The sequence below is a fragment of the Morone saxatilis genome, unplaced genomic scaffold (genome assembly GCF_004916995.1).
Source record: "Morone saxatilis isolate NCDOM2014 unplaced genomic scaffold, NCSU_SB_2.0 Contig21, whole genome shotgun sequence".
Lineage (NCBI taxonomy): Eukaryota > Metazoa > Chordata > Actinopteri > Moronidae > Morone > Morone saxatilis.
The window spans coordinates 1,539,076-1,551,657 of NW_023339774.1; the positions used below are offsets into that span (position 1 = coordinate 1,539,076).

The window sequence follows — 12,582 nt, forward strand, 5'->3', positions numbered from 1 at the left end:
TAAAATTCTGAGTTTTTTGTTCTGATTCTGTATATCATGGTATTTCCATTACATCAACATATAAAAAGATGGACCACATGACAGCTCAAAACAAAGAGAACATCTTGATCGCCCCCTGGTGGCTGGCTGCAGTATAGGTCAAAAAGCCCACTGCCTCCATGTTAGAAGATTGATCAAACTAACAAATAAAGTTTGTGTCTGCAGGTCTCTGTGGAGTCCGCCATGTTGAACCGCCATGAACGAACAAACCAAAAACTGGCACTAGAGAGACGCTTGAAAGGGGAAAAATAAAGCGAGGGTGCTGCAATCTGCAAATACACTGCTAGATGTCACTACATCCCACACACTGGCCATTTAAAAACTAAAGACTATTTAATTTGATTTGAATGTTTTTTGTGACTGATATATACATTTGTTTAAGGTCTGAAGATTTGAAAAGTTATTTCATATGCATACTATATACTATTCAATATAACTTATATTGTTAAATATACAGTATGGATGAATAAGACAGATGCACATACATTGCACAAAAATATAAATAAAATATCACAGCTCTATCAGAGTGTTTTCAAAATAGTAAAAAGAGTAATCTATAAACATGATTATACTTTCCTATCCTCATTTTTAATAGTGCTGTGTATTGCCAAGAATCTGGCGATACAATATGTATCACAATACAGGGGTTATATGATTTAGTATATTATGATATATTTGGATACTGTAAGCAAGGCAATATAGAAGTTTTGTTAAATAAAATTTGAGTTTGAACAGAACAGTGGGATCTGCATTTGTATTTATCATAGTCCTTATAACATCCAGTATCATAGCCCTCAGTTTACATTTACAACACTGCTATCTAGCAAAAATCAATGTAGTGTTTTTGAAAATCAATACCATATCACAAAACAAAATAGATATGCACGATAGTAAGGCTATACGATACAGGGGTTACGATTTAGTATACTGTGATATATTACACATCATCGTCATATAGTATAAAGAACACACCACTATATCACAAAACAAAATATTTTCTTTTGGTCATTTTGAAACTGTTTGGATGCCGACAGCACACAGAAGCTCACTCTGTCAGGGAACACACAGGTCTCAGCTGACAGCAGCTTGTGTCTGTGTGTATGTAAACAGTTTATTCAGCAGAGTCTCCTCTGCCTGTCCAGCAGGACAGTGAACAGACGTGTTAATGCTTTTGATGATTGTTGGAACGCAGCAGAGCCCCATGCACACACAGTCACTAGCAGCTCTTTTCTCACTGTAGTTATGGACAGCTCCTGTCTTACATTAGGCAGATCCTCTCAGTGCGGGCCTGCCGGGTTGGACACCCTCAGTGAGCCAACATCCTGCAGCTACTAGCTCTTATATGGCTTAAACACTACGCTACCAGATCTGTGTCTGGCATTCCAGCACATAGACAAACCAGGTGGCACTAATACCCACACCGCTATTTACAGAAAAGGCCGGTGCACTGTGTTTACTGCACTGTGTATGTTGCAGAGTGCACAAACTGCAGCTACCTGCTCTCACATAGAAGCCCGTAAGACAGAAGTCTGGGAGAGACATCACACATGAGCGATAGTCCTTAGTGAGAACAGGAAAAAACTAGTCCAGTTTCAGTGCTGTGTGTTTACTGTGTTTTTTTTTTCTATGTTAAATATAATGTGTCACATTCGACCTGATAATAATTTTACATGCATTATATGTAGCTACACTCAAGAGTTAAGATTTAAAGGATTACATCCTCAGAAAGGAAAAGATAGATACTTTATTTATTCCGAGGGAAATTCAAGATGTCTTTTCTCTATTCACACTCCTGCTGAGAGTTCAAACCCTCTGGTTCAGACCCCATGTGAGCTCACTGGAATCTCTGAGACTAATGTTTTATTAATTTTTATTCATGACATTAATTTGAAAGCTTGCAGGGTGTCATGATCTGTTTGCTGCTTGCTCTTGAGAACTGAATCCATAAGCACGTCATACTCAAGTTCACATGACTCCCTGCCAGCTTTCTCATTGCTGGTGTCATGAGAAATTGGGCGTCTAGAAATGAGGTCATGAAGCCTGACCCACTGTCCATAACACACCTGCAGTGTGTCCTCCAGATCTGCAAACACATGCTCAGAGAGAATTAATCAGTCCTCCCCTGAAAGTATCAAAAAAACACAACTAGGAGGCTCGTACCTGTCAAAGACCACGGCGGAGAAACTGGGCTCTGCGAAGACCACTTCCCCAGCGCTGAGCTCCTTGGTGGCCCTCAGGCCTCGACCTTTCTTCCCTGCATCAAACAGCTCAGCGCTCTCCATGTTCCCCACAGTCATTGTACTGGCCAAACAAAACACAGAGCAGACAGAGGAAGGAGAAAGTGGCTGAGGGTGGGACAGGCCAAGGGATAAGGGACTAAACAAGCGGCAGGGAGTGGAGAGTTCTCATCAAATTCTCACTAACATTCAGGGGCACTTGCCCCCTCTCTCCCTAGCCCGACCCCTGCTACATCCAAAAATAAATTCGCCCCCTCTAGGGGTTGTACCACCTCCCCAGTGTGGGCAGGGGAGTGGGCAGTGGGAAATGAGATGACCTGGGGGAGAGCAGGGGGAGGCAGCGGAGGTAGAGGTAGTCTGTGGGTGTCGTCCCCTTCTTTGGGTTGGGTGCCTCCTGTGGTATTTTGGTCTGGGGCAGCTGTGGCTGTCTGTCAGAGGCACATGACAGGAAACGGACACACTCAGATTCAATGGCAGCCTCTCTGCTGTATCTGTTTTTTAAATACTTAAATACAGTACAGTGGGGGCGGTCCCAGACCCTTCCACCCAGCCAGTAACCCTTAAAGTGGTCTTTAAAGGAGCTGTAAGTGATATTTATTTTGTTAAAATAAGTGTTAATAGCTCTACATTCCGACAACTATCACTGATAGTGTTCAGTCAATAACATGGATCCCCCAATCCCTCCTGTACAGAATACAGTTACACTTTATCCAATCAGGAGAGAGAACTCCACAAAGAGGCGGTCCTTAAGGGCAGGCAGCAGAATTTCAGTGTGGTGACCTGGAAAGGAGGGAGGGGACTGCTAACTGCAAGAATAGACAGAGAGTCTGCTGATTTTCACTTCCAGCGCCTTTTAATTTAATTACTTATTTTGGTCACTTGGGGGCGGCAGAACAATATGTAAACAAAACATTGACATATAATCAGCAGTGGATATATCAGAGCTGTTTTGCTAAAACTTTGCTGCCTGCTGGGAACGAGGTTGATGAGAGCAGAGAAAGTTAACCAAAACATTAAAGTTGCAGGTTGGCCACCGTTGTTTCTCCCTCACACTTCTGAAACTACACCGCTAGATGCCACTAAATCCTACACACTGGACCTTTAAGTTAAGTTATCCTTTATTGATCACTGTAGAGAAATTCATTCTCTGCATTTAAACTATCCCAAGTACTGTAGTAGTGGGCAGCCACTGTGTAGCACTCAGGGACCTTCAGTTCTAAGCCATTGCCCTTGACCTAGGGCCCTTAATAGGCTTCGATCCCGTTTTGCTGTGAGGTGACAGTGCTAACCACTGATCCACCCCGGTCACGTCGGTCAATTTATCATGTATATTCATGTTTACCAGAGGATGAATCCTAGTATTTTAATAACTTTTTGATGATTTCAACCAGCATCAGGCTGTTTTTTGTACATTAGGGCTGTCAACAAATATTCTAAATTTGATTATATAATGGATTAGCAAAAAACAATTTGATTTTGAAAATTAATGATCGGTTGTGGAAAAAAAAGCAGTTACACAAATGCAAGCCTCACATCCAGGACACGGACATGTACCATCACTAAAGGAGGCAGGGGAATAGCTAAACATTTTGCACCGAGCAACAGAGCGCAGAAGAAGGGGAGAAAAGTCATTGCTAACCACTAAACTAAAGCATTGTGGCTAGCAGAAGTGAACAGCGTGGGATTAGGGACAAAGTGGCTAAAATGAGAAGGCTATGTCTTCTATGTTAGTACAATCATGGTCCCCACAGGGTAAACCTTTATTATTTTGATGACCACCCTCAAGACAAACGTTACATTTTAAGCTCTGGCAAAGCATGAGGAAGTACAGTGTATAAACTGAGTATGCACACAGGTCAATTGAATTTCTACTTCATTATGGATTACTGCTGACTTGTAACTTTTAATTGATTGTTCACATTGAAGAAATAATTGGAAATATTTTATAAGTTGTTTGGAACTCTAAGTTGCTATAAAGTGGTATCTTTATATCATTTTTATATACCGTGATATTTGTGTCTGTAGATAATCTTTTTGCCAGGTTGTCACTGTAAGGTAAATAAACTGTCTGTTACAGTAGGTTTCAATGGCATGCATAATAAGACAAAAAATAACAACTACAGAACAACCTCAGTATTGCATTTCTGTAATATACAGTTACAAGTTTACAAAACGGATTTGAATAAGGAAAGCGTGTACAGAGCAATAATTTTCTATCAATATAAAAAATAATAAGACACATTGAGGAATGTGTGAAAAATATTTTGAGTGGGACATAAAGAGTGAAAAAAAATTCTCTCACATGGGCTCAGCAGCATTAACCACTAATCTAACTATTCAGAAAATACAGCATCTCATTAACATAGTTTACATCCAAAGTAAGGCACCTTGAAACTACAACCTCCAGACTTCACTAAAATGTAGGACACAGTTTGGGGTCACAGCACAACAAGAACATCAGTATCAATATCAACTGATTTAAATAACCACCCATTTTTGACAAGACAAGCACTTAATAGCACAGAGGGTGGGTGGATATGATGTGAAATCAACCACAGAATAACAGCACAGATACAGCCACAGTTTCCCTCTGAACTGAGGACGGTTTCACAGATTAGGTCCTGTAACATAAAAAGCAGCACAGTGAAATTCATCCATGATGTTGGATTTTGGTCCTGTTTTGAAATGAAGTGGTCTTAATTAGTGCTATAGGCTAATTATCAAATGATTGACACTCAACGTTCCCTAAACCCCACCCATCAACTCATCTGGTGCTGCTTAATGTAAATCGGAAGAAACCTGGCTTAACTAACTCTTCATGTTTTTTGTTCATTATTTGTTTGTTTATTTACGTATGGTTTTGGCATATTGTGTACGGTCTTCATTTCTCATTTTGGTCTTTGGTTTACAACATATTTTTTGTTTGTTGTTTCTTTGCACACCATTAGCATTTTTTTTAAATAACATTATAGTTTTGGTTTCTTATAAAAGCTTTTATCATGGAGGCCTAGCACTGAAGACGCACAACCTATAATGATGTGATTCCAGCTGCGAATCTCTGTTGCATGACATACTCCTTTTTCTCTCCCTGCATCTCCTGCCTGTATCTCTATCACTATCTAATACAGGCAGAAATGCCCCCTAACTCTAGATTTGAACTGGATGAAGGATTTTAGTCATCGGAAGTCTGGAGTTATCAGAGAAACAAGCTGAGTAACGTTAGCAGCAGCTCGGCTCGCAGCCCCTCTGGGACGTCCTTTGTCTGTCCAACAGGTGGGAGAAGCAGTGATTTTAAGGTGGAACTGCTTTATTCAGTGTTTTTAGTGTTTTTAATCAGTGCGTTTGTTTGTTTTGGAGGAGGAGGAGACCTCTGTGGATAACTGGGCTCCCAGTAAAAGGTAGGGAGAAGCTGACTGCAATGGTGGTGTTGTTACTGTTTTGCTGTGAAAGACACCATAGTGGCAGAAATGACAGGTCCTGTCCTGTATGATGATGTCCTGTGAGCTGGAGATTACTCATTATAGCCTGATACACCTGAAATAAAGCATCGGTTCATCTACAAATGGCTTCCTGCCACATAGCAAATGAGGCTTCTTATGTTCCAGTCATTGTTCACCACTATGATCTTGGGAGTGCTCAGAGCAGCCATCTTGTTACCTACCACGTTTTTTTTTAAAGTGTGTTCTTCACACTTTAAAGCCTATATGACTTGATAGTCAGACTTTAGCAACTTCTAATGGCAATATCAAAAATATTATTATATTGGTCTATTTAACAACAGAGGGCTACAACCTATAGACTGACTGCAGAGTCAACTTCACTTACAACTGCAGTCATTAATAGGTATAAATTAATAGAGTTCCATTTAAAATCAAGGCACATTTATAAATAATCTGGCTCGATGCTAACTGGCTGCGAGTACTCGTGCTGGGTCTAGAGGTCATAGACGTCGACGTGAGCTCCTGATGTGTACGTGTCTTCCAGCAGCAGCTTCATCAGCTTGGTGCAGGATGCCTCACAGGTGAGCAGCTGGCTCTGAGAGAACATGTCTGAAAAGGACTTCCTGATGCTGGGATCAGCCGTTCTGGATCTGGCTGCTGTCTGCATGGCTGTGTCCAGAGGCCCTGGTTCAATGCAGAGGACAGACATGAATAGAATTAAAGGGTTAAAGAAAACAACAAAATTATGGTTGGAATGCAGAGAACAAACACATCTGTCTGCCTGCAGAGTGTTTCTATTACTGCTTATTGTTTTGCTTTAGTGAATTCTAATAAATTTAACATTATATTTTGAACTTTCTGTTGGAAAATACTGAAAAGTTCCCTTATAGAGAGACTCAAAGAGGTCAATATTGAATCAATAAAACAAAAATAGGACATTATCAAATAAATGATCATATGAACTTCCTCACCTGGGGAGTAGTTGAGCACCCTCAGGTCGGGCTCCTCTTCTGCCAGCACCTTGAACATCATCTCTCTGGCTGCCTTGCCGGTGCAGTACAGCACCCAGGAGCGGAAAGGCTGCAGGGCGCACAGCGAGGTGATGTTGATCACGGTCCGCTGCAGACCTGGGCGCTGCGGGAAGGCCTGCAGGATGCCGGCGGTGAGGCAGAGGGAGGAGCTGACATTGAGAGACAAGTAAGAGTCCACCTCGGTCATGTCGGTGAAACATTTGGCGTAGCGGGACACGTCACCGAGAGAGGCTGGGATGAGAGGGAAGGAGGTGTTACTTACTGTGTCTATCCACATTCATAGAGAATTTCCATCAACTAATATTATGCAAATATTCTCAAGAGGAGGCAAAAGATTGTGTAATTGAAAGAAGGTTTCACTCAAATCCTGCTTGGGGCACCGAAAAACACTAAGGATTTTTGTGTTCATACTCCCAACCGCTACGTAGTAGGGCTGTGTATTGGCAACAGTCTGGCAACAGTGTGGCGATACGATACATATCACGATACAGGGGTTACGATTCAATACATTGTGATATTTTGTGATACAGTAAGCAAAGCCTTGTGACATCCCACTCATAGCCCTCATTATATTCAGGTGTTTGTAAAGTAGTGTTAACAACACTGCTGTCTAGCTGTTGGGGGTTTTAACAAACTTTGATACAGTGTTTTTGAGAATGGTGGTGTGTTCCTTATACAATGACACAAAAATAGATTCTTAACAAATCGCAAATATATGACTTTGCTTATAGTATCGCAATATATTGATTACTTAACCATAACTCCTGTATGTCAGATTTTTCTAAGTAAGAGTAACCTACCTCAGATTTTGTATTTGTACTCAACCTGCTTTGTATTCCAGCCAAATTCAACTTTACTGACTGGGTCAGTGACATTAGCTGTACTATTGAGCAAGGGCTTTCTCCATTCACTGACCCTGGTACAGTTATTAACTCTACAGGTTTCCTTACCGGCGTTGTTGACCAGGATAATGTGCTCTATACCCTCAGAACAGGCTGCTCTGGATGCTCTGACGACGCTCTCCGGTCCTTCCACCTGACCCAGGTCCGCCACCACACACTCGACCACCAGCCCCGCTTTACCTGCCTCCGACTCGGCCAGCTCCGCCTGCAGAGCCCGCAGGTCGTCGGCGGAGCGGGCCGCCAGAACGAGCACCGAGCCCGGCTTCACCAACCGAGACATGTCCCTCGCTATAGCCCGACCAAAGCCTCTGGAAGCCCCGGTGATGATGCAGAGCGCCCGGCCCAGGTCTGTGCGCTCAGTGGACGACATGCTAAAGAACTGTGGAGGAAGCGGGACTGTGTGTGTGTGTGTTTGTTTGGCCACTGCGTGCACTCTACTCTTCTTCATGAATTTCAGCAGCAGTGTAAATCCATTTGCTGCCTTGTCGCCATCTCTCGGTTCCACACTAATTCACACACTACTTACATCTATTTATATAGGATAACTGTCTATTTATTTATTATGTAATTACACTGGAGATCTCTCATAATTATGACTTGGCATCTCTTTCATATTTTTGGTTGCATTATTAAACTCAACAGGTTCACTATTAACATTTTATTTGTTCCGGTCAGCTGTGGAATCAGAATCAGAATCAGCTAACATACATACAAGGAATTTGCCTTGCTAAGTTGGTGAATAATAATGAAACATTTATGACTTTGGCGGTCCATGTTGGACACAAGACAAAAAAAGGAGACAATATATACAACTATAAAAAGAGAGACAATATGTATAATATGGCCAAATACTTCAATGAATGCTTACATAGTGGTCAACTGATATGGGTTACGGATGGGCAATAGGCCTATTGAATGCTGATAGCAAAGTCATGTATAATTGTATTATTCCATGGACATTACAATCTAACATACATCTAATACATTAAACTGCATTATTATTACATCATATATTCACAGTTATAAGCGGTGTTCAGTTAGTGGCAATCCTAAATTCCACCACTAGATGCCACTATATTCTACACACTGGCCCTTTAATAGATCATCGGTTGAAGAATATTGTTTCATATGAATTGATATGGGACCAAATTAGAGGAGAATGACCAGAAATGTTTAAGCTCCACTGCTTTGAACAACACAAACATAATTCGAAAAAAACAACTTGTGTTCCACCCTCTATGTTGTAAATGTGTCAAAAATACAACTTTATTCTCAGAAATATGAAGCTATTTTTTAAAGGGAGGCTGATAAAGTGCAAGGAATCCATCTGATTGGTTGCGAAAACAATTAATGTAGGAAGTAACATTCCTTAACTGATGGTCTAACTAATCACAAATATTAACTAAGACACAAGAATGGCTCCTACTTCTCTGTAAAGTACACGTAAGTATAGAATACCTTTTCTGACTTTATCAAAGAACTTTTAACCCCTTATATTCCAGCAAGGCCAAACAACCAGAGTGAAAATCAAAGGTGACCATGCACTTTCAGTTCTGGCTCCTCAACTTTGCCTTCCCCTCAGTGTGAGATTGACTCCACTGCAGCTTATAACTGCTTCCTAAAGCCCTACTTTTACAAGATTGCCTACATTTAAAGCTGCAGCAGGCCATTTTATAAAAAACATGTTTTTGTCATATTTACTGAAACTTTCTTTATATCCTGACAGTAGTACATGGGACAGATAATCTGTGAACAAATCAGGTTCCTCTGGTTCCTTCTAGTGCTCCTAATAGGATTTGCAAGAATCCACCGGGCTTGAACGAAAACAACCAATCAGACCCAGAAAGATATATAGATTTTTTGGGTTGGAGGCTTGAAGATAGTTGATTGTTTAGTCTCATTCCCAGGGCGTCAAATACAGATGCTTTGAGACCCTGGGAATAAGACCCAACAATCAACTATCTTTCTCGCCTCTTTTATTCTTTTATTATTTTCATTCTTTTATAATATTCTTTTATTATATTTCATTCTTATGAATATTATATTCAATTTCTGATAATAGACCCTCCTGAATGTTACACACTGGACCTTTAAAGGTACAGCTGGTGATTCATCTTTCTGTTTATTGTACACAAATGCCATGAACAGATGACCTTTTCTGTGGATCTCAGCATCTCCCAAATATATATTTTTTACACCTGTAGTTTTTAACAACGATTCTCAAACAGGAGGAAATTAAAGTGCATTTGACAGGGACTACTTTCAGCAGAATTAATGCACATATGGATAATAAGTATTTGGGGCAGCAGGTCGGTGTATGTAGGAATGAGTCAAAACAGTGTGTGTGTTCATGGTAATGAAGGAACCCAGTGTAACAGTGTGATGTGTTTTTAATAGTTTTTGGACAACAATGAAACTCTATGGCATAGAGGAAGAATATATATACACACACACACACAATACTTGTTAGTAGATGCATTCATTGTTGGGTTTGGGACTTTTAATGACAATGGTGCCCCCATGTTCGAAAAAAGACGCAAAAGTGCACTCTTGGATGCCGCTATGGTAGATGAAACATGTTAAAGATGCCCTTCCAGTATACAAAACACAACGAAGGGTGTTAATCCTAAACATGACTAAGCTATTTCACCATAAATGCATCCTAACTTTCTCTCATATTTAAGTCCGCCACATTTCTTATCCACATTTAGACAGTCTGGGCTGTAGTATCAGTAGTGTCTCTGTGGAGTGTCTAACCTTGACATTAACCACACAGAGTGAAAACAGAAGGGATACTGTTCTCAGAGTGTACCCTCTTTTAGGGACGTTTAATTTAATACAGCATGCTACAAACAGCCATTTCACTAGACTGTTATTTAGTATTTTCAAGATTAAGTGATTAAGACAAAAAAAGCTGCGTACCAGCTGAGCAAAATTTAGGAAGCATGGTTGGATTATTTGACCCCTGAAATAACCCCTGACATTTAAAACGAAATGGAGACAGACAGGAGAGGCTTTTTTCTGTTTATTTCACTAAAGTTATAATAAACAAAAACTTAGACAACTGCTTTCAACAAAAGTTTTTCAATTTCATTCAAGACTTGGATATCCGCTTCATAATCAAATCAGAGGCTTTAACATATATTAATCACCCAACATATTCACGTCTCATTTCTACAGTAAAACAGCAATGTTGGTAAAAAAAATTCAGTAAGTCACACAGTCGAAATGTGAATGTGCGCACACACGCATGCATTTGCAATCCTAGGTGTGTAAGAAAGAGTCTGTACCACTGAAACATTAAAATCATCAAATGTCTGTAATAACCACAATATTAACCAACTAATGTTGGGACAATGTAGATAGAGTTTGAATTTAAGTTAATCATGTCCTGTAGACAAAATGGTAAAAAGTCTCAATATATAATTTCTTCATAATCACATAATATCTTCAAAAGCAATCAGTTTCCTCATGATACTACCTATGACTGTATGGGACTGTTTGTACCCAGCAGCCTACTTTCTGCCCCTGCTTAGTGGCGTTATATTTCAAATCCTTCATCAAGCATGTATCAAAACCTACTTTCACCTCAACTATATGACACAGATGAACCTATTTTAAACAAATGACAGATGCATATTTTACAGGATGTCATCTTTGTAAATTTAGATCAAATAGGAATGTAAGGCAGTCACACGACAATAAAGGAATGTTAACAAATCCAACATGTGAAGTAATGACAGTAAAATTATGGCTGACAACATCTCACAATTAGGTCCCTACTATCCAAAACAGAACCAGCTGTAAGTGTTTGTATGTGTGAATAAATACAGCAGAAGGCTGAACTACATGTTAGATTCACTGTGTCCACGTTTGTCGTTTTCAAAATCGCTATCCTGGGAGATGAGCTTGTAAGGTTTCTTCCTCTCCTTCTCTTCCAGCACTGAGTTTCCCATCTCCACGTCTTTGCTGCGGAGCTCGTGTCGAGACAGGAACTCCACGATGCCGGCTCCGATCGAATCCCCCAAAACGTTGGTCGTGGTACGCAGACGGTCCCTACACACCGGCAAAAAACAGAGAATGAAAAGGGAAAATAAGTGGGAAAACATGTGGGATACACAGGTAACTCCAGATTTGTTGGCAGCGTTATTTTTGCTGGTTTTCTTTTTCAGTTGACCTTTCCTAAGCCCCATCCTTTTTTGTTCTGTGCTCCAATAACAGTCGAGCAAACCTTGGTCAGAACCTCGGTCAACTTTCTTCTTTCCTGTACTTAGATAAGCTATGTGCTAGGCTAATTATATTGTCACATCTTAGCTACCTAGCTAATATTAACAAAACACTGACAAACCAGCTAGCTAATCTACATTAAGTGTTAATTAGCTAGCTTACTCGCACAAGCTAACTACTGTACCTCAATTGTTAGCTAGCTAGTTACATCTAAAAGCTAATAACAGCAAAGAAATTACAACAATCGTTATTTAGCTAGTTAGCTAACTAAACGAGCCTAGCATTTCTAGGTAGGCTACAGGAAAGGAGGAAGTTGACTAAGTTCTATATGACAACTAGCTCTTCATGACAGCACTCGCTATTAGACGTTATAGAATTATAGAAAATCGTTTTTAGACTTTTGGGAAATATGCTTTTTGTCTCTCCTGGCCATAAGTATTCTGTAATGTAATGCTACAACCAGAAATAAACACTTATTAAAAGCTCCTTAATGGGACTGGGAAGAAAAGACACAATTTCAATCTGACAGATTGATTCTAACACTTGTTAATCCTGAGGTGAAGCTCAACCTGAAATCTAGGCTAAGTGTCTTGAGCATTGACAGAAAGTGAAGCCAATGCGTAAGTGTATTAAACCTTGATGAGTTTGAGTTTATGGTCTCAATTTAGGAAAGTATGGTCCCATTTAGAATAAAATAGATGATAAA

At 40.2% G+C, this 12,582-nt stretch overlaps 3 protein-coding genes across 4 annotated transcripts in view; all 3 read right to left on the reverse strand.

Moving 5' to 3' along the window:
• Nucleotides 1-2,336, reverse strand: part of smyd1a (SET and MYND domain containing 1a) — an 8,832-nt gene extending 6,496 nt beyond the window's left edge. The window contains exon 1 of the mRNA XM_035667804.1: nt 2,200-2,336. Coding sequence (XP_035523697.1) covers nt 2,200-2,336 — 137 coding nt within the window. The remainder of the gene's footprint in view (nt 1-2,199) is intronic.
• A 1,667-nt stretch (nt 2,337-4,003) lies between these two features.
• On the reverse strand, nt 4,004-8,088 carry spra (sepiapterin reductase a). Its single transcript, XM_035668102.1, has 3 exons — nt 7,698-8,088; nt 6,688-6,978; nt 4,004-6,400 (listed from the first exon to the last, which is right to left on the reverse strand). Exons 1-3 carry the CDS (start codon nt 8,017-8,019, stop codon nt 6,210-6,212), a joined length of 804 nt encoding a protein of 267 aa, XP_035523995.1. The 5' UTR covers nt 8,020-8,088; the 3' UTR covers nt 4,004-6,209.
• Nucleotides 8,089-10,579: 2,491 nt separating this feature from the next.
• The window catches only part of LOC118332700 (excitatory amino acid transporter 1-like), a 13,534-nt gene continuing 11,531 nt past the window's right edge, over nt 10,580-12,582 (reverse strand). Inside the window, exon 9 of one of the 2 annotated variants that reach the window (XM_035668100.1) lies at nt 10,580-11,705. In XM_035668100.1, coding sequence (XP_035523993.1) covers nt 11,495-11,705 — 211 coding nt within the window. In that variant the 3' untranslated portion in view covers nt 10,580-11,494. The remainder of the gene's footprint in view (nt 11,706-12,582) is intronic. The other variant, XM_035668099.1, reaches the window with a different exon arrangement.

What these genes read in the sequence shown, in the direction of transcription:
- spra (XM_035668102.1), bottom strand. Translation starts at nt 8,019, where the DNA reads ATGTCGTCCACTGAGCGCACAGACCTGGGCCGGGCGCTCTGCATCATC. An exon ending in TATCCTGGTCAACAACGCCG is followed by an intron (nt 6,979 to 7,697) that starts GTAAGGAAACCT and finishes CTCTCATCCCAG; the next exon opens with CCTCTCTCGGTGACGTGTCC. An exon ending in GGTGCTCAACTACTCCCCAG is followed by an intron (nt 6,401 to 6,687) that starts GTGAGGAAGTTC and finishes GCATTGAACCAG; the next exon opens with GGCCTCTGGACACAGCCATG.